A 19,746-nucleotide genomic window follows, 5' to 3' on the forward strand; every position below is an offset into this window, starting at 1 on the left:
TCGTGTAGCCTTGGTTAGCCTGGTTAGCGTTTGCCGGACGGCGCTTGGGTTTAGCCACGTTTAGGGTTAGGTTAGGTACGCTAGGGTTAGCTCATAGCGGCTAACGTGAACCAGACATTGGTTGGTTGGTTGGGGCCTGCTGTTAGCGCTGATGTTGAAGTGCCTGTCTGTATGTCTGTCTGTGTCTGTCTGTCTGTCAGTCAGAGTACGCTAGGTAGCAGCTAGGTGGCTACACACACCCACACACACACATTTGATTGAATTGATGACCCCCCTGCACTAACCCTAACCCTAGAGACCTCTTCACCCCCACCACCCCCCTGTACTAACCCTAACCCTAGAGACCTCTTCACCACCACCACCCCCCTGTACTAACCCTAACCCTAGAGACCTCTTCACCCCCACCACCCCCCTGTACTAACCCTAACCCTAGAGACCTCTTCACCCCCACCACCCCCCTGTACTAACCCTAACCCTAGAGACCTCTTCACCCCCACCACCCCCCTGTACTAGGGTTAACCCTAACCCAAAACAGAAAACATGTGTGTGACATACCCATCATTTAAAAAATCAAAATCTTTTCCCGCTTGACTTTTTCTCGGCAACGGTTAACCCTAAACCTAACCCCTAACTGTCCTCACGAGCTGATAGGGAGTTAGGGTTAGGTTTAGTGGGGGTGAAGAGGTCTCTAGGGTTAGGGTTGGTACAGGGGGGTAGTGGGGGGGTCACAGACGCCCTACAGGGAATCAACCAGACGCCTCCCCCTCCCTCCCTTTTTAATGAAATAACCAAAACGACATCATCTGTTTTTTTTTAATCCATGAATTATTTTATTAGTCATCAATTCAATCAAATGTGTGTGGGTGTGAGTAGCCACCTAGCTGCTACCTAGCATGTTTTAGCCACCTAGTCGCTAGCTAGTGTACTCTGACAGACAGGCAGACAGGCACTTCAACATCAGCGCTAACAGCAGGCCCCAACCAACGTCTGGTTCACGTTAGCCGCTATGAGCTAACCCTAGCGTGGCTAAACCCGTAGCTAAGCCTTTCAACTGAACCTAGGTGTCGTCCGGCATACGCTAACCAGGCTAACCAAGGCTACACGATGCTACGCTAAGGCTAGGCCGCACCAGGCTATGCTACGCTAAGGCTACACTACACTAGGCTATCCTCGACTACACCAGACTATGCTATGCTACCCGGGTGGCGTGGACCAGGTAGCCCTTGGCCTTGATGATGCCGCGGCTCTTGACGATGATGGCGTAGCGCAGGACCCAGCGGAGGCGCCACGCCGACGCCGCGTCACCACGGTCATCACGGTCGGTGTCGCCGTGGGACGCCGTCGCTAATGCCGCGCTCTCACGGAGCGCCTCCTGGAAGCCCGCCGACGTGATGAGCTCTGGAAGACGACAGAGAGACAGACAGGTTAGAGGGAGAGAGACAGACAGCTCAGATGGAGAGGGAGGTTAGGTTAGAGGGGGGATAGACAGGTCAGAGAGAGACACACAGACAGACACCCACCTTTGGGGTCGTTGTGGGTCAGTAGCTGGACCCCCGCCTGCTTGGCGTACGCTGTCAGATCGGGGGGCATCACACAACAGGATGCCAGGTTGACCTGGTTACTGGTGGGCTTCACCTTGAATACGGAAGAGAGAGAGAGAGAGAGACACTGTTAACTGCTTGGTTGGGACAGAGAGAGACAGACAGTTGACGTACGCCCTCAGGTTGACCTGGTTACTGGTGGGGTTTCACCTTGGACATGGAGAGAGAGACAGATACCCCCAGCCCAGGACAGACAGACAGACACCCACCTGGGCCCAGTCGTAGTGCTCCTCCAGGAGGCCCTTGTCCAGGACAGACAGACAGGTCAGAGACAGACACCCACCTGGGCCCAGTCGTGCAGCTCCTCCAGGAGGCCCTTGTCCAGGTTAGACAGACAGAACCACCCCCCCCCCCCCCCCCCCAGGACGCCAGGTTGACACAGGACACAGGTCAGGGACAGACGCCCACCCTCCCCCCCCAGCCCAGGACAAACAGACAGGCCAGAGAAAGACAGACAGACACCCACCTGGGCCCAGTTGTGCAGCTCCTCCAGGAGGCCCTTGTCCAGGTCCGACGTCCCGATGGCGACCACCTTCCCGGACGCCACCAGCGTTTCCAAGACAACCCACGCCGGCCGCAGGTCCGAGAGGGTCTGGGGGGCGTGGTCGTCCCCCGGGGGGCCGGGAGGGGGCGCCAGGATGACCGAGTCGAGTTGGGAGAGGGCGAGAGTAAGACAGGCTGTTGGGGGGGAGGGAGACAGGTTAGAGGTCCGAGAGGGTCTGGGTGTGGGGGGGGGGATGTTGTCCTCCTGGTCGCCAGGGTGAGGGTGAGACAGGCTGTGGAGGGGAGAGACAGGCAGGCAGGCAGGACTCACCCAGGTCGACAGCCTGTCTGATGCACGACTGGTCCGACTCGCACAGGAACAGCTTGACTGCAACGACAACGTTAGCCTGGGTTAACGTGTGGTCGCGTCGTGTGTAATCATGGGCTGGTATCGTTTGTTAGCCCTGGGTTAGCGTGTGTTATCGTGGTGCGTGTGAGCCGGTGTTAGCATGCACTAGCATTTATTAGCATGTGTTATCGTGGTGTGTGTTAGCGTGCGGCAGCATGTGGTGGCGGTATCATGTGTTAGCCTGCGTTAGCCTGCGTGAGCCTGCCTTAGCCTGCATTAGCGTAGCGTTAGCCTGCGTTAGCTTGTCGTAGCGTACCAGACACCTTCAGCTCCTCCCTCTCCTCCGGTGTGATGGTGGTCTCGGCCGCCTGGGGGGTGGAGCAGTCCAGGACGTCAGACTCCTGGAGAGACAGACAGGTTAGAGAGAGAGAGAGAGACAGGTAAACAGACAGAAAGGTTATAGAGAGAGACAGACAGGCGTGATGGCCGGAACAGTCCAGGACGTCAGACTCCTGGAGAGACAGACAGGTCTGAGAGACAAACAGGTTCAGGACAGACAGATTACAGAAAGACAGACAGGCGTGCCTGGGGGGGGGGAGCAGTCCAGGACGTCTGACTCCTGGACAGACAGACAGGTTAGAGAGAGAGAGACAGGTTAGAGACAGACCAGACTAGTCGAACCAGAGAGAGAGATTAGCTGACCTCAGCAGAACCTCCCTCCCTGTTTAACCCCCCCCCCTCTCTGCCTCCCCCCCGTCTCCCTGCCTGTGTGTGTGTCTCCCTCTCTCTCTCCCTGTCTCAGGAGCACCCACCCACACACACGTTTTAGATTAGATTCAACTTTATTGTCATTGTGCAGAGTACAAGTACAGAGACAACGAAATGCAGTTAGCGTCTAACCAGAAGTGCAAAATAGCAGAAAGTGCAATGAACAGTATTTACAGGTAGTGCAATATATGAGCAGTAAGTAGTGCAGTATATGAATTAGCAGTAGCATTATAGCATTATAGCAGAATAAATAGTTCCAGTATGAACAGTGTAGCAGCATATGAGCTGTATGGGTAATGCAGTCTAGCAGTATATATGTGTATTAACAGGAGAGCATGACTTCAGTAATGGAAAAAAGAACTCTGAGCAAACTGCTCACCATCATGGACAATGAAGGTCACCCACTGTACCACACCATCATCCAGCAGAAGAGCTTGATCAGCTGGAGGCTACGAGCACTGACAAGCAAAACTGACAGACTTACTAAATCATTTGTCCCCAGAGCCATACAACTCTACAACATGTCAATCAAGGGCAAAGAGATGGACTTCTCTGCATAACCTCCACCCTATCACATCACCATCATGTATCATGTCACTGTTTCACCTCATTATCTACAATGTTTACTAGCTATGCTAGGTCTCATACAGAGCCCCTACCTCCCTCCACCAGCCGGGACTAAATGCACTTTAAAAATAGTCCATATTTATGTAGCCCGTATTTAGTTTTTAGTATTTAATGCTATAATTGCACCTTACCTTTTAGCACCTCACCTAACTGCAAAGACATTTACAACTGCACCTCGCCTGTATAAAATACTGCTAATGTTGTATGTGTATGTTATGTGTGATACCCCTATGTCTGTACGCTACTTGGAACCTGAATTTCCCCCTGGGATAAATAAAGTTTCTATCTATCTATCTCAGTAACATGAGGTAGATAGCAGAATAAATATAAATATGAAGTTGTCACTTGACTCACTAAACACGGGTGTGTCTGTGTGAGTGTGTGTGTCTCCCTCTCTCAGGAGCACCCACACACACACACACACACGTTGCCACTTGACTCACTAAACATTGACGCCTCTGGGCGCGTGAGTGTGCCTGTATGTGGGTGTGCGTGTGGAGCATCCAGAGAGAGACGAAGGAAAGGAGGGAGGGAAGAGAGGGATGAGTCTCACCTTCTCCTCCGCCGACAGTAAGGAAAGAAGACAGGAAACAAGAAAGGAGGGAAGGGAAGGAGAGAAGGAAGGAGAGAGAGAGACAGGAGGGAGGGAGGTAAGGAAGACAAGAAAGGAGGGAAGGAAGAGAGAGACAGGAAAGGAGAGAGAGAAGAGAGGGATGAGTCTCACCTTCTCCCCGGCCGACGGCGTCTCGGAGGACCAGTCACTCAGCGTGGCGCGGATACAGTCCTGGAGCTACGGCAACAACAGACAGACAGGTCAGATGGAGAGACAGACAGGTCAGAGACAGCATGGCGCGGATACAATCCTGGCGCTGGAGGGCAACAACAGGTCAGACAGACAGACAGAAAATGACAATAAAACGACATATTTAGTATTTATTTAATCACATTCATAATACACACACACACACACACACGGTCAGTTCGTTAGAGCCAGTTAGCATTCGCCTTTAGCACCCCGTCAACACTGCACTCGGTAGGTAAATTCGTTAGCTTCGTTAGCATTAGCCTCTAGCCTCCCGACCCCCCCCCCCGCCCTTCTTACCTCCTCACTCGGGGACGACGGACACTTCTTCTTCAGCCGGCTCCGGTTGACGAGGTTCCCGGTGTGGAGGTTGAGCGTCGTGGCCCGGGTCAGAAACGAGGTCCGGGTACCGGTACCAGAGGAGGAGCCGGAGGAGCCGGTCCCAGAGCCGCCGGAGGAGCCGGTCCCAGAGCCGCCGGAGGAGCCGCCGGAGACGGTCCCAGAGCCGCCGGAGGACACAGTCCCAGAGCCGCCGGAGGAGCCGGTCCCAGAGCCGCCGGAGGAGCCGGTAGAGGAGACGGTACCACCGGGGGAGACGGTCCCAGAGCCGCCGGAGGAGCCGGTCCCAGAGCCGCCGGAGGAGACGGTCCCAGAGCCGCCGAAGGAGCCGGTAGAGGAGACGGTACCACCGGGGGAGACGGTCCCAGAGGACCCGCTACGAGTACCAGAGGAGCCGCCGGTGTCGGTGGTTTCCATGGTGTCTGTCTCCCCTTCTCTCGCAAAGAAGAAGTAAATGTCGTAAAGATATAATAATAATAATAATAATAATAATAAAAAGATATCGTAAAATGAGGGAGGGGTGGGGTTGTCTAGCAACGAGGAACAGTTGGTGGGTTTGAGGGAATGTCGTAAAGGAAAAGAAAATGTCGGAAAGGGACGGGATATGGTGGGTTACCTAGCAACGAGGGGGTGGGGAGAGTGTGTGTGTGGTTTGAAGGACTGTCGTAAAAATATTTTTTCAAAACAAATACGAACGGTGGAGGGAAAGGGGGGGGGTTGCCTAGCAACGAGGGGGTGGGTTTGAGGGAATGTCGAGTAATGATGACACGACGCGTTTCCACACACACACACACACACACACACGGTCAGTTCGTTAGAGCCAGTTAGCATTAGCCTTTATCACCCCGTCAACACTGCACTCGGTAGGTAAATTCGTTAGCTTCGTTAGTTAGCCCCGTTAGCATTAGCCTCAGAGCCGGTAGAGGAGACGGTACCACCGGGGGAGACGGTCCCAGAGGACCCGCTACGAGTACCAGAGGAGCCGCCGGTGTCGGTGGTGGTGGTGGTTTCCATGGTGTCTGTCTCCCCTTCTCTCGTAAAGAAGAAGTAAATGTCGTAAAGATATAATAATAATAATAATAATAATAATAATAATAATAATAATAGTAAATGTCGTAAAATAAGGGAGGTTGGTGTGTTTGAGGGAATGTCGTAAAGGAAAAGAAAATGTCGGAAAGGGACGGGATATGGTGGGTTACCTAGCAACGAGGGGGTGGGGAGATTGTGTGGTTTGAAGGAGTTTCATAAAACATTTTTTTCTAAAAAATGTCGTAAAATACGAACGGTGGAGGGAAAAGGGGGGGGGTTGCCTAGCAACGAGGAGGTGGGTTTGAAGAGCCAAACTACATGGTTCTACTAGCCCTAGGGTTAGGGTCAGGGTTTAGGGTTAGGGTTAAAGTTAACTCATCCCCTAGGGTTAGGGTTAGAGTCAGGGTTTAGGGTTAGGGTCAGGGTCAGGGTTAGAGTCAGGGTTAGGGTCAGAGTCAGGTTCAGGGTCAGAGTTAGGGTTAGGGTTAGGGTTAGGGTCAGAGTCAGGGTCAGGGTTAGAGTCAGGGTTAGGGTCAAGGTTAACTCGTCTCCTAGGCCTGTCTGCACATTTGGGTTGTCATAACGTTGCTAAGTGAAGTGTTAACACTGGAAAGAAAAGGTCCCCTTTGGTTTCCACTGATGTTCTATTATACTAATTTTCTATTATACTAAGATTATATTACACTGATGTTCTATTACACTAATGTTCTATTACATAAATGTTCTATTACACTGTTCTATTACACTGATGTTCTATTACACTAATGTTCAATTACACTGATGTTCTATTACACTGTTCTATTACACTGTTCTATTACACTAATGTTCTATTATACTAATGTTCTATTACACTGATGTTCTATTACACTAATGTTATATTACACTGATGTTCTATTACACTAATGTTCTATTACACTAATGTTCTATTACACTGTTCTATTACACTGTTCTATTACACTAATGTTCTATTATACTAATGTTCTATTACACTGATGTTCTATTACACTAATGTTCTATTACACTGTTCTATTACACTGTTCTATTACACTAATGTTCTATTATACTAATGTTCTATTATACTGATGTTCTATTACACTAATGTTCTATTACACTGATGTTCTATTACACTGTTCTATTACACTGATGTTCTATTACACTGATGTTCTATTACACTGATGTTCTATTACACTAACGTTCCATTACATTGTTCTATTACACTGTTCTATTACACTGATGTTCTATTACACTGATGTTCTATTACACTGATGTTCTATTACACTAATGTTATATTACACTGATGTTCTATTACACTGTTCTATTACACTGTTCTATTACACTGATGTTCTATTACACTGATGTTCTATTACACTGATGTTCTATTACACTAATGTTCTATTACACTAATGTTCTAATACACTGATGTTCTATTACACTGTTCTATTACACTGATGTTCTATTACACTGATGTTCTATTACACTGTTCCATTATAAAAGATCTGTTATGTTATAAAGAATATTTCAGGTTCAATTTCTGGGTTTTTAGGATTCAGTGCTTATTGCTAACTGGCTGGATTCTAATCTCTCTGTTGTTGTAATACTAGTAAATGACCACCAGGTGGTGCCCCCATCTGAGGGCTAGAGGTCTGAGGGCTAGAGGTCTGGGGGTCTGGAGGTCTGGGTTCTGGGGGTCAGAGGTACTGCAGGGGACAGGTGAAGTCTTCTCATGAGAGCCATGCCTCCCATGGCAGGGAGCGGTACTGCAGGGGACAGGTGAAGTCTTCTCATGAGAGCCATGCCTCCCATGGCAGGGAGCGGTACTGCAGGGGACAGGTGAAGTCTTCTCATGAGAGCCACGCCTCCCATGGCAGGGAGCGGTACTGCAGGGGACAGGTGAAGTCTTCTCATGAGAGCCACGCCTCCCATGGCAGGGAGCGGTACTGCAGGGGACAGGTGAAGTCTTCTCATGAGAGCCACGCCTCCCATGGCAGGGAGCGGTACTGCAGAGGACAGGTGAAGTCTTCTCATGAGAGCCATGCCTCCCATGGCAGGGAGCGGTACTGCAGGGGACAGGTGAAGTCTTCTCATGAGAGCCATGCCTCCCATGGCCGGGAGCAGTACTGCAGGGGACAGGTGAAGTCTTCTCATGAGAGCCATGCCTCCCATGGCAGGGAGCGGTACTGCAGGGGACAGGTGAAGTCTTCTCATGAGAGCCATGCCTCCCACAGCCCACAGACAGAGAGGGGAAAAGCAGCCTGCACCTTGGCTGCCCCTCACAATGTCACATGATGCATAGATATTACTGTACTAGATGATTACTATATAAAAAGGAAGGAATGCATGGAAAGTGAAGTTCAGAACATGTACAGCGCCTTCTGAAGGTATTCAGACCCCTTCACTTTTTACACATTTTCTTGTGTTATAGAGTAAATTTGAAATGGATTCAATTAAAAGAATTTGCCATCAATCCACACACAATACCCCAGAATGACAAAGCGAAAACACGATTTTTGAAATTTCAGTACATTTATTACAACTGAAATACAGAAATACCTCATGTACAAAAGTATTCAGACCTTTTGTTATGACTCTTAAAATTAGCTAAAATGCAAAAATGTCATCAACAAATCACTCAATATGTTGAATTGAGTCCATCTTAATGCAAGGATAATAGTTCATGTCATTTCGGAATAATTATCTTTGTTTTCATAGGGTCTCTGATTTGCATAGGAATCAATTACACACTGTGTAGATTAGGATGTTCCAAAGACACTGTCCATGTTCTACTGACAGAGAAGGAGAGCTGTCTTCACATCCACTCCCTGCTACCTTACACACAGCAACGTAATCCAGCATCACAACTCAAACACACAATCTAACCAACTCTTATATACATACAGACACTCTCTCCTGTGTTATTCTCAGAGTTCATCATCAGTCTGATTTGATCATCTAATCATTCATCTGGATTGTTTCACTGTCAGTTGCATCTCCATAAAAAAAACTAAAAAACATGTAAGCTTCTGTTTTTTGTCACTCAATTACAGTCTATTTCACTATCAGAAGCATTTAATTTAATAATATATATATACTAATATATATATACACTACACCCTACACACTATACACTACACCTTACACACTGGGAGAGGGAACATCTGTACATCCAACATCTCAGTGAAAACACACCACTATCCAACTGCATCATGTTCTGATCCATCATCTTTGAGCCTTTGGTGTTCAGTGTGATCTCCCTGAGACTAGTTTACACAGGGTCACTGAACAGCCATCGCTCCAAAGCCCAAACCCTGGGTAGAGGGGCTCAATGAATGTGGAGTGGAATGTGTGCAGGAGGGTCCGTGTGTCAGAGGAGACGCTGTAGAAGGACAGAGTGCCGGCCGGCCAGTCCAGATACACTCCTACTCTGTGGGAGCCAGAGGAGGGGACAGATATGACAGTCCTCTTATAATTGTGCCAGGCGGAGTAACTGTTACCAGAGAAGAACAGACTCCAGGACTTGTCATTGTATCCCAACACACAGTCATAACTCTCTCCTCTCCTGCTAATTCCTTTATATGTCACTGCTATATAAGCCTCTCTCCCACTCCTCTCTACCTCCCAGTAACAGCGCCCAGTCAGACCCTCTCTGCACAGCACCTGGTCCCAGTAGTCAAATCTCTCTGGGTGATCAGGATACGGCTGCTTCTCTCTCCCCAGTGTCAACTTTCTGTTCTCCTCAGACAGAGAGAGGACTCTGTATGCTGTGTTTGGGTCCAGTGTGAGCTCACAGGCATCTGATTGAGAGGGCAAAAATAATCATCAAATCAATATAATTGAATAAAATATAATATTCACAATGTCATCCTGTTATGATAACATTATTTTTTTCCCAAAATATTACTTATTAATTTAATTTTTTTTACAAGGGATACAACTAATTCACATTTACTAATATTTTAGATTTACATATGAATACATTTACATTTACAGAAATTACAATGAAAGATGTACAGGGTGAAGAGGTCTTTAGGAGGGACCATTAGGATGTAACATACAATACTGGTGCTCTGTTTGAATTTTGCTGTAACCTGGTTCTTGAGTAATATCACAGTCCTATTCTCTACAGCGTTGGTGACTTACATTTGATCAGCCCAGGTTTGAGCATGCACTCTCCACCATGGTCCACACTATATCAACCACAGAAGAACCCACAGTGGTTGAATGACACACTCACAATCATGTGGAAATTAGATACTGTGCATTAATCTCATTGATACGTCCAGCCACATATTCAGCCTTTACCTCAGTGTCTGTAGTTTACAGAGTGGATCTTTCTGTACAGCAGAGAGCAGCGCCAGTCCTGAGTCTCCTGGGTGATTGTAGCTGAGGTCCAGCTCTCTCAGGTGGGAGGGCTTAGATCTCAGAGCTGAAGCCAGAGAAACACAGCCTTCCTCTGGGACTCCACAGCCTGACAACCTGGGGAAATAGTGTCACTCCATCAGATATCAAGAATCTGATTATTCCTCTCTAATGTACATGTGCAGCTTTAAATCCTCTTTATTTGCCAGTTGAAAGGCCACATATCAATGAGGAATACAAATAAATACATGTAGCTACACGATTATGTGGTGCAAGAATTCATGAGTGAAACTTATAGTTGCTCTCAACAGGGGAGCAAGCAACCATGGATACATTTGTAGTCACTGGATTTCTACGTCTGGTATCATGTATTTGCTAGCTATTGGGTTAGTGCAGAATCGTGTAGTCCAATGAGCTGATCTAAGGCCAGGTGGACCAAGATTTGAGCAGGGCAACATATTCAGAGAGTGAAGACAGAGCGCACACACACACACACACACACACACACACACATGCACACACGCACACATACAAACACTATAGTAATTGATTGGAATGTCCTTTGTCTGTCTCAATTATTGAGCCTTTCTGTGCAAGTATTATTGATTCAATAGAATGATAATGTAACAGACACTTAGGAATGATGTGTCTGACAACAAGAATAGTCCCAGACCTCACCTCAGTGTCTGTAGTTTACAGTGTGGACTCCCCAGTCCAGCAGAAAGCAGCTTCACCCCCCCGTCACCTAGATCATTATTACTGAGGTCCAGCTCTCTCAGGTGGCAGGAGTCTGAGCTGAGAGTTGAGGCCAACGCTTCACAGGATCTCTCTGTGAGGTCACATCCATTCAGCCTGAATGAGGAGTACAAATAAATACATGCAGCCAAACGATCACTGTGGTGCATTATGATAAGAATTTATGATTCAAGCCAATCACAGGCAGGTTTGTAGTCATTGTATTTCTAAGTGTGGTATATTTGCTAGCTATTGGGTTAGTGCAGTATTGTGGAGCCACATCAGCTCATCTAAGGCCAGATAGTTCAGGAATTGAGGAGAGTAACGGTATTCAGAGAGTGCCCCCCCCCCCACACACACACTCTTTGAAATTCTGCCTTTGATGATAAATAGAGCAGAAGATGATGTGATTAGAAGCTGTACAATACATGATTGTTGCATTGTGTGCCTTATTCCCATGCTCCCTCCTTGATAGTGTGAGGGGAGACAGATTTCTCATCTGTCATTTATGATATTATTATAATCAATACAGCCAAACAACCATCTATTTTAAATCAGTATGACCATGTCATGATGATTATATTTTGTTCAGTCATGCACTGTTCATTGATTCCTTTATGATCAGTATTGTACTCGTTTATGATTTTATGTAGTAATGGTACGAATCAAGACAGCCAGTCAGGTTGACAGCGGTTAAATCTGTCCCCTGGGTTATATCTGTTGGTGGGGATGTGCTGAGTCAGCTGCAAGGCCATCCTGACCTAAAGGTCGGCCTCTTGTTATTGAACTGTGAATGTGTTGCTGTCCCTCTGAAATGGTTTCTCAAAAACATATTATCTAAGAAAGGTAAGACAGTATCCTTCATCGATTTTTTTTAAATTATGAAGACCGCTCATCATGGTAAAATAAATGCACGCACGGGATGATGGTCTGGGAGCTGACAAATGAAAAACGTGGAATACAAATAAAGTGGTAGGACTAGTGTTGTCACAGTGAACAGTTTAGGAAATGATTGGAAGATCATGTAAATGTTCTGTCTCCATCATTGATATTTGCAGTGCAAGTATCATTGACAATGTAATACACTTAGGACTGATGTGTCTGACAACAAATAAATACATGAAGCCAAACGATCACTGTGGCACAAGAATTTATGAGTGAGAGTTATAGTTCTCGCTAAAAACAGTTTAGCGTTCATATCGTACAGCCGACAAGAACTTCTGGACATCGGTTCCGGCACTCCAGTCATCTTTATCGACGATATACCCGAGATTAGCAAAACAGCGGGTCCAGCTAACTCCGCTACACCGACCGGAAGAGGCCCCAGACCGGCTCGGAAACGAAAACACAGGCGAGGGAGCCGAGGTGGGCTGAGAGCTAGGCTAAAGCTAACTCCACACCGACTCTCACTACCTAGCCTTTTCCTTGCAAATGTTCGTTCCCTGGCAAACAAGATGGATGAACTGCGGCTGCGGATCACCACCCACAAATGGATTATGGACTGTAACATCATGGTTTTCACTGAAACCTGGCTCAACAGCGAGGTTCCCGACAACGCTATCGAGCTAGCAGGGCGCTGCGTTCTCCGAGCAGACAGAACAGCAGGCGACTCCGGTAAGACCAGAGGTGGAGGTTTGTGCATTTATGTGAACAAGACGTGGTGCACGGACACTACCATCACCGAGAGTCACTGCTCAGCTAACCTGGAGTTTCTCATGGTTAAGTGTAGACCTTTCTATCTGCCCAGAGAGTTCACGTCTACTGTTATCACGGCAGCCTATATCCCCCCGGATGCTAATGCTAAGATTGCTATGAAAGAACTGTATGCTGCCATTAGCAAACAACAGACTCTGCATCCCGAGGCAGCCTTCATTGTCGCGGGTGACTTCAATCACTCCAACTTAAAGACTGTACTGCCCAAATTCCACCGAAATGTCTCTTGCCCCACCAGAGGAGACAGGACATTGGACCAAGTATACACCAGCATGGCTAATGCGTACAAAGCCGTTCCCCTCCCCCACCTAGGTCAATCAGACCACCTCTCATTGTTCCTACTGCCCAAGTACTCAGCACTCATCAAACGAGTGAAACCTACAGTGAGGACAGTCAAGGTCTGGCCAGAGGGAGCTGACTCAGCGCTCCAGCAGCGTTTTGGAAACACTGACTGGGGTGTGTTTGCCACTCAGGCCACCCATGACTCCCACACGGACATTAATTCATATGCCTCATCTGTGTTGGACTACATCAATTCCAACATCAGCAGTGTCACCACACTCAAGCGGATCACCACTTTCCCTAATCAGAAGCCATGGATGAACAGTGAGGTCCGACTCCTGCTGAGGGCACGCGACATTGCCTTCAGATCAGGGGATGCTCGGGCCTACAGCTCATCCAGGGCTAATCTGCAGAGGGGCATCAAAAAGGCCAAGCACAACCACAAGCTGAGGATAGAGGATCACTTCAGAAACAACTCTGACCCCCGACGCATGTGGCAGGGCATCCAGGCCATCACTGACTACAAACCATCTAACACCTCACCCCTCTCCGTTGACGCCTCCCTCCCTGATGAGCTGAACCACTTCTACGGCCGCTTTGACAGGGACAACAAGGAGGTGGCCACCAAGGCTGTGCTCCCTGCGGATCACCAGCCCCTCACTCTATCCCCCACCGACGTGTGTGCGGCACTGAGCAGGACTAACGCACGCAAGGCTGCTGGTCCTGATGGGATCCCCGGACGCGTCCTCAGGGCCTGCGCTGTGCAGCTGACTAAGGTTTGGACTGACATATTCAACCTGTCCCTAGCCCAAGCAGCTGTCCCCGCGTGCTTCAAAACCACCTCCATCGTGCCGGTGCCAAAACACTCCACTGCAACGAGCTTAAATGACTTCCGACCAGTGGCACTCACGCCCATCATCATGAAGTGCTTCGAGAGGCTGGTCTTAGCTCAACTCAAGACCTGCCTACCACCCACACTGGACCCCTTTCAATTCGCCTACCGGCAGAACAGGAGTACAGAGGATGCCATTTCAACGGCACTTCACTCCGCCCTGTCCCACCTCGACAAGACTAACTCTTATGTGAGAATGCTGTTTATTGACTTCAGCTCAGCATTCAACACCATCATCCCCTCCAAACTGATCTCCAAACTCAGGCAACTGGGCATCAACCCCTCCCTCTGCAACTGGATTCTAGACTTCTTGACCAACAGGCCGCAGTCTGTTAGGCTTCACAACCACACCTCCTCAACCCTCACCCTGAACACCGGCGTTCCACAAGGCTGTGTGCTGAGCCCCCTCCTTTACTCCCTCTTCACCTACGACTGCACACCTGTACATGGCTCAAACACCATTGTTAAGTTTGCAGACGACACAACGGTGATCGGTCTCATCAGCAACAACGATGAGTCGGCCTACAGGGAGGAGGTCCAGCACCTAACAGTGTGGTGCAACGACAATAACCTGGCTCTCAACACCAAGAAGACCAAAGAACTCATTGTGGACTTCAGGAAGTCTAAAGCTGGCGCACACACCCCCATCCTCATCAACGGGACTGAGGTGGAGCGAGTCACCAGCTTCAAGTTTCTGGGTGTCCACATCTCTGAGGACCTCTCCTGGACCCTCAACACCTCCACCCTGATAAAGAAGGCTCACCAGCGTCTCTTCTTCCTGAGGAGACTAAAGAAGGTCCATCTATCTCCTCAGATCCTGGTGAACTTCTACCGCTGCACCATCGAGAGTATCCTTACCTACTGTGTCACAGTATGGTATGGCAACTGCTCGGCATCGGACCGGAAAGCACTGCAGAGGGTGGTGAAAACTGCCCAACGCATCACCGGTTCCTCACTCCCCTCCATCGAGGCTGTCCAGGGCAAACGATGCCTGCGTAAGGCACGCAGCATCGTCAAGGACATCTCTCACCCCAACCATAGACTTTTCACCCCACTCCCCTCCGGGAGGCGCTACAGGTCTCTCCGCACCCGAACCAGTAGGTTCAGAGGCAGCTTCTTCCCTGCGGCTGTCACCCTGCTGAACTCGAACACTACACCTACCTGACAACCTACTACCCCCGCAACCCCCACCCCCCCCCCCCCCCCCCACCCGGACAATTGCACTATTGCACTATACTCCCCTCCCCTTCTCTTACTCAATACCACTGCTCTTCTGTACATACCTGTCCATACTGTTCATAATGCACATAATGCACATATCCTATATTTTCTTTAATACTACTGTACATACTTGTTTATACTGTTTATACGGCATTCCATATTTATATTTATTCTGCATCTACCTCATGTTACTGTTAATACATATATACTGCTAGACTGCATTACCCATACAGCTCATATGCTGCTACACTGCTCATACTGTAACTATTTATTCTGCTATAATGCTACTGCTACTCACATACTGCTATATTATACTGCTTATATTACTATATTATACTGCACTACTACTGATCATTTATTGCACTACCTGTAAATACTGTTCATTGCACTTTCTGCTATTTTGCACTTCTGGTTAGACGCTAACTGCATTTCGTTGTCTCTGTACTTGTACTCTGCACAATGACAATAAAGTTGAATCTAATCTAATCTAATCTAATAGTTCCTCTCAACAGGGGAGCAATTAACCATGGATACATTTGTAGTCACTAGATTTCTACGTCTGGTATCATGTATTTGATAGCTATTGAGGAGGACAAACATATTCAGATATTGAAGACAGAGCAGCCCCCCTCCCACCACACACACACACACACACACACACACACACACACATTATATAGTAATTGATTGGATGATAATATCCTTTGTCTGTCTCAATTATTGAGCCTTTCTGTGCAAGTATCATTGATTCCATCGAATTAAAATGTAACCGACACTTAGGAATGATGTGTCTGACAAAAAGAATAGTCTGAGACCTCACCTCAGTGTCTGTAGTTGACAGTGTGGACTCCCCAGTCCAGCAGAGAGCAGCTTCACCCCCCTGTCACGTAGATCATTATTACTGAGGTCCAGCTCTCTCAGGTGGCAGGAGTCTGAGCTGAGAGCTGAGGCCAACGCTTCACAGCATCTCTCTGTGAGGTGACATCCATTCAGCCTGAATGAGGAATAAATACATGTTGCCAAACGATCACTGAGGTGCATTATGATAAGAATTCATTATTCAAGCCAATCACAGGCATGTTTGTAGTCAATGTATTTCTCAGTCTGGTATATTTGATTGCTATTGGGTTGTGTAGCCCCATCAGCTGATCTCAGGCCAGATTGATGAGGAATTGAGGAAAGAAAGGTTATTGAGAGAGTGCCCACCCCACCACACCACACACACACACACACACACACACACAGACACAGACACAGACACAGACACACACACACACACACACACACACACACACACACACAGAACCATGATATAGGAATTGATTGGAAAATAATGGACATTGTCTGTCTCAATCATTGAGCCTTGCAGAGCAACAAGAGTATCATTGATAATGTAACAGACACTTAGTAATGACGTGTCTGACAACAAGAATAGTCTGAGATCTCACCTCAGTGTCTGTAGTTGACAGGGTGGACTCCCCAGTCCAGCAGAGAGCAGCTACATGCAGCCAAAAGATCACTGTGGTGCATTATGATAAGAATGCATAAGTGAGAGTTATAGTTGCTCTCAACAGGGGAGCAAGCAACCATGGATGCATTTGTCGTGACTGGATTTCTACGTCTGGTATCATGTATTTGCTTGCTATTGGGTTAGTGCAGTATTGTGGAGTCCCATGAGCTGATCTAAGGCCAGGTGGGTCAGGATTTGAGGAGGGCAACATATTCAGAGAGTGAAGACAGAGCAGCCCCCCCCTCCCACCACACCTCGCTGTTGGGCCAGGTTTCCGTGAGAACCATCATGTTGCAGTCCGTCATCCATGTGTGTGTGTGTGTGTGTGTGTGTGTGTGTGGGGGGGGGGGGGGGGGGGGGGGGATCCGCAGCCGCAGTTCATCCATCTTGTCTCATCCAGGGAAGGAACATCGGTGAGGAGAAAAGACGAGGTAGTGAGAGTCGATGTGGATGTCATCTTGAGCCGAGCTCTCAGCCCACCTCGGCTCCCTCGGCTGGGTTTTCCATCCCGGTCGGTGTAGCGGAGTCAGCTGGTCCCGCTGTTCTGCTCTGATCTCAGGGTATTGCGTCGATAAAAGATGCCTGGAATGCCGGAGCCGATGTCCAGAAGTTGTCGTCGGCTGTACGATATGGACGCTAAACTGTTTTTAGCGAGAATACTTGAAATAAACACGCAAATAACCACTAATTCGCAAACTCTGGAGAGACAGCGGGCTTCGCGATGCATGCGCGCCGCCATCTTGGACATCGCGCGCATGTCACTGAAATGTTTGTCAATGCCGACAACACGTGTAGCGAAGAAGACGGACGTGCGAATCGACCAATCAACAGGCAGCGTCTGAGCGACTCAACCTAGCCTGCTACCAAATCCACCAATCACGCAGGGAGGGCGTGTACCAAGATGGCGGCGCGCAAACATCGCCGAGGTGGGCTGAGAGCTCGGCTCAAGATAACTCCACATCGACTCTCACTACTGTTATGTTTGTATTTTATTTGTATTCCTAACTAGGAATGAACGGGCAGGGTTTCTTTTACTGGCTTTATTCCACGACGTTCATCTGTACATTCAAGCATCGTAGGTTTTACCTGCGGTCCCTCAGTCCGGGTACAACAGCATAGGGCGGAACCAATATCATGTACTATAATAACAACACATCTTCCCTTCCTTCAAAAGAATAAATAAAAACGCGTTCCTTCCTTGTACCTAACAAAACATCAGTTTCTGACTGTTCTTAAACATTTGCACATCGCAATAATATGCAATTAAATAATAATAATACTAATGCATTTCAAACCTGAACCTATGCATTCCAATTATAAACATGTATCAAATATTTCTTTACAATCCTCCTTTCTCTTTTTTTAAAAAAATTTTTTTTATCACACTGCACTTTTCTGCTAACTGCATTTCGTTGTCTCTGTACTTGTACTCTGCACAATGACAATAAAGTTGAATCTAATCTAAACTACAGCAGGCCTTATGGGTAGTGAAGTCTAAACTACAACAGGCCTTATGGGTAGTAAAGTCTAAACTACAGCAGGCCTTATGGGTAGTGAAGTCTAAACTACAACAGGCCTTATGGGTAGTGAAGTCTAAACTACAGCAGGCCTTATGGGTAGTGAAGTCTGAACTACAGCAGGCCTTATGGGTAGTGAAGTCTAAACTACAGCAGGCCTTATGGGTAGTGAAGTCTAAACTACAGCAGGCCTTATGGGTAGTGAAGTCTAAACTAAGCATTTCAATCAGGCTTTAGACCAGGAGACAGGATTATTTCAGCAACATTCTTTGTAATCAATGATATTGTCTGTGCCCTTGATAAAAAGCAGCATTGTGCTGCCTTGTTTAATGATCTATCAAAAGCTTTTGATCCAGTGGATCATTCAATGTTAGTGAGTCGACTGTCTTAAATAGATTTGGATCAGAATGCTTGTCAGTGGTTCTTGAACTACCTCACAAATATAAGTCAGTGTGTCGTTGCTGACAATGTTCATTCACAACCGCTAGAGACCGTAATCTAAAATATTCACTATCAAGCAGGTAGTTACAACAAAAAAGGCATTACTGTTACAAGTTTCAAGTTTATTGCGTCCCATACACAAGTGCAGGGAGTAAAATTCTTAGGCTTGATTCCATGACAATGCAGCATACAAAATACACATAATACAAATAAGCAGTAGTGCAATGACAAGACAATGAGTGACACAAGTACGAGACAAGTGAGACATGTTGGAGACACGTAAGACAATAGCAGTGTGATTGACTGTAGCTAGTTCATACAGTAGCAGTGTGATTGACTGTAGCTAGTTCATACAGTAGCAGTGTGATTGACTGTAGCTAGTTCATACAGTAGCAGTGTGATTGACTGTAGCTAGTTTATACAGTAGCAGTGTGATTGACTGTAGCTAGTTTATACAGTATCAATGTGATTGACTGTAGCTAGTTCATACAGTAGCATTGGGACTGTAGCTAATTCATACAGTAGCAGTGTGATTGACTGTAGCTAGTTGATACAGTAGCATTGGGACTGTAGCTAATTCATACAATAGCAGTGTGATTGACTGTAGCTAGTTCATACAGTAGCAGTGTGATTGACTGTAGCTAGTTCATACAGTAGCAGTGTGATTGACTGTAGCTAGTTTATACAGTAGCAGTGTGATTGACTGTAGCTAGTTTATACAGTAGCAATGTGATTGACTGTAGCTAGTTCATACAGTAGCATTGGGACTGTAGCTAATTCATACAGTAGCAGTGTGATTGACTGTAGCTAGTTGATACAGTAGCATTGGGACTGTAGCTAATTCATACAATAGCAGTGTGATTGACTGTAGCTAGTTGATACAGTAGCAGTGTGATTGACTGTAACTAGTTCATACAGTAGCAGTGTGATTGACTGTAGCTAGTTCATATAGTGTAGCATTGGGACGGTAGCTAATTCATACAGTAGCAGTGTGATTGACTGTAGCTGGTTTATACAGTAGCAGTGTGATTGACTGTAACTAGTTCATACAGTAGCAGTGTGATTGACTGTTGTTAGTTCA

The 19,746-nt window shown here is 47.3% G+C and overlaps 3 protein-coding genes across 3 annotated transcripts in view; all 3 read right to left on the minus strand.

The window, feature by feature from the left end:
• Positions 1 to 16,238, minus strand: part of LOC310823739 (uncharacterized protein) — a gene marked incomplete at both ends in the record, with an annotated part of 320,139 nt that extends 303,901 nt beyond the window's left edge. The window contains 2 exons of the mRNA XM_083696588.1: positions 11,033 to 11,206; positions 16,018 to 16,238. Coding sequence (XP_083552714.1) covers positions 11,033 to 11,206; positions 16,018 to 16,238 — 395 coding nt within the window. The remainder of the gene's footprint in view (positions 1 to 11,032; positions 11,207 to 16,017) is intronic.
• LOC310823622 (glutamate--cysteine ligase regulatory subunit-like) lies at positions 926 to 3,080 on the minus strand (the record flags this gene model as incomplete). The annotated part of the gene is made up of 5 exons (XM_083696505.1): positions 926 to 1,398; positions 1,521 to 1,635; positions 2,068 to 2,279; positions 2,416 to 2,472; positions 2,750 to 3,080. Coding segments are annotated over 5 exons (924 nt in total), but the record flags the coding sequence as incomplete, so codon positions are not given.
• Positions 8,651 to 10,450, minus strand: LOC310823946 (stonustoxin subunit beta-like). The gene is made up of 3 exons (XM_083696887.1): positions 10,298 to 10,450; positions 10,136 to 10,182; positions 8,651 to 9,789 (listed from the first exon to the last, which is right to left on the minus strand). Exons 2-3 carry the CDS (start codon positions 10,158 to 10,160, stop codon positions 9,236 to 9,238), a joined length of 579 nt encoding a protein of 192 aa, XP_083553013.1. The 5' UTR covers positions 10,161 to 10,182; positions 10,298 to 10,450; the 3' UTR covers positions 8,651 to 9,235.
• Positions 16,239 to 19,746: the final 3,508 nt, after the last annotated feature.

This window comes from Argentina silus (genome assembly GCF_951799395.1).
Source record: "Argentina silus genome assembly, chromosome: Y".
Classification (NCBI taxonomy): Eukaryota; Metazoa; Chordata; class Actinopteri; order Argentiniformes; family Argentinidae; genus Argentina; species Argentina silus.

Bases quoted from the DNA above. Each gene is read 5' to 3' on its own strand.
- LOC310823946 (XM_083696887.1), bottom strand. From the start codon at position 10,160: ATGCTCAAACCTGGGCTGATCAAAT. The intron at 9,790-10,135 runs GTAAGTCACCAA...CCTCTCAATCAG, and splicing joins CAAACCTGGGCTGATCAAAT to ATGCCTGTGAGCTCACACTG.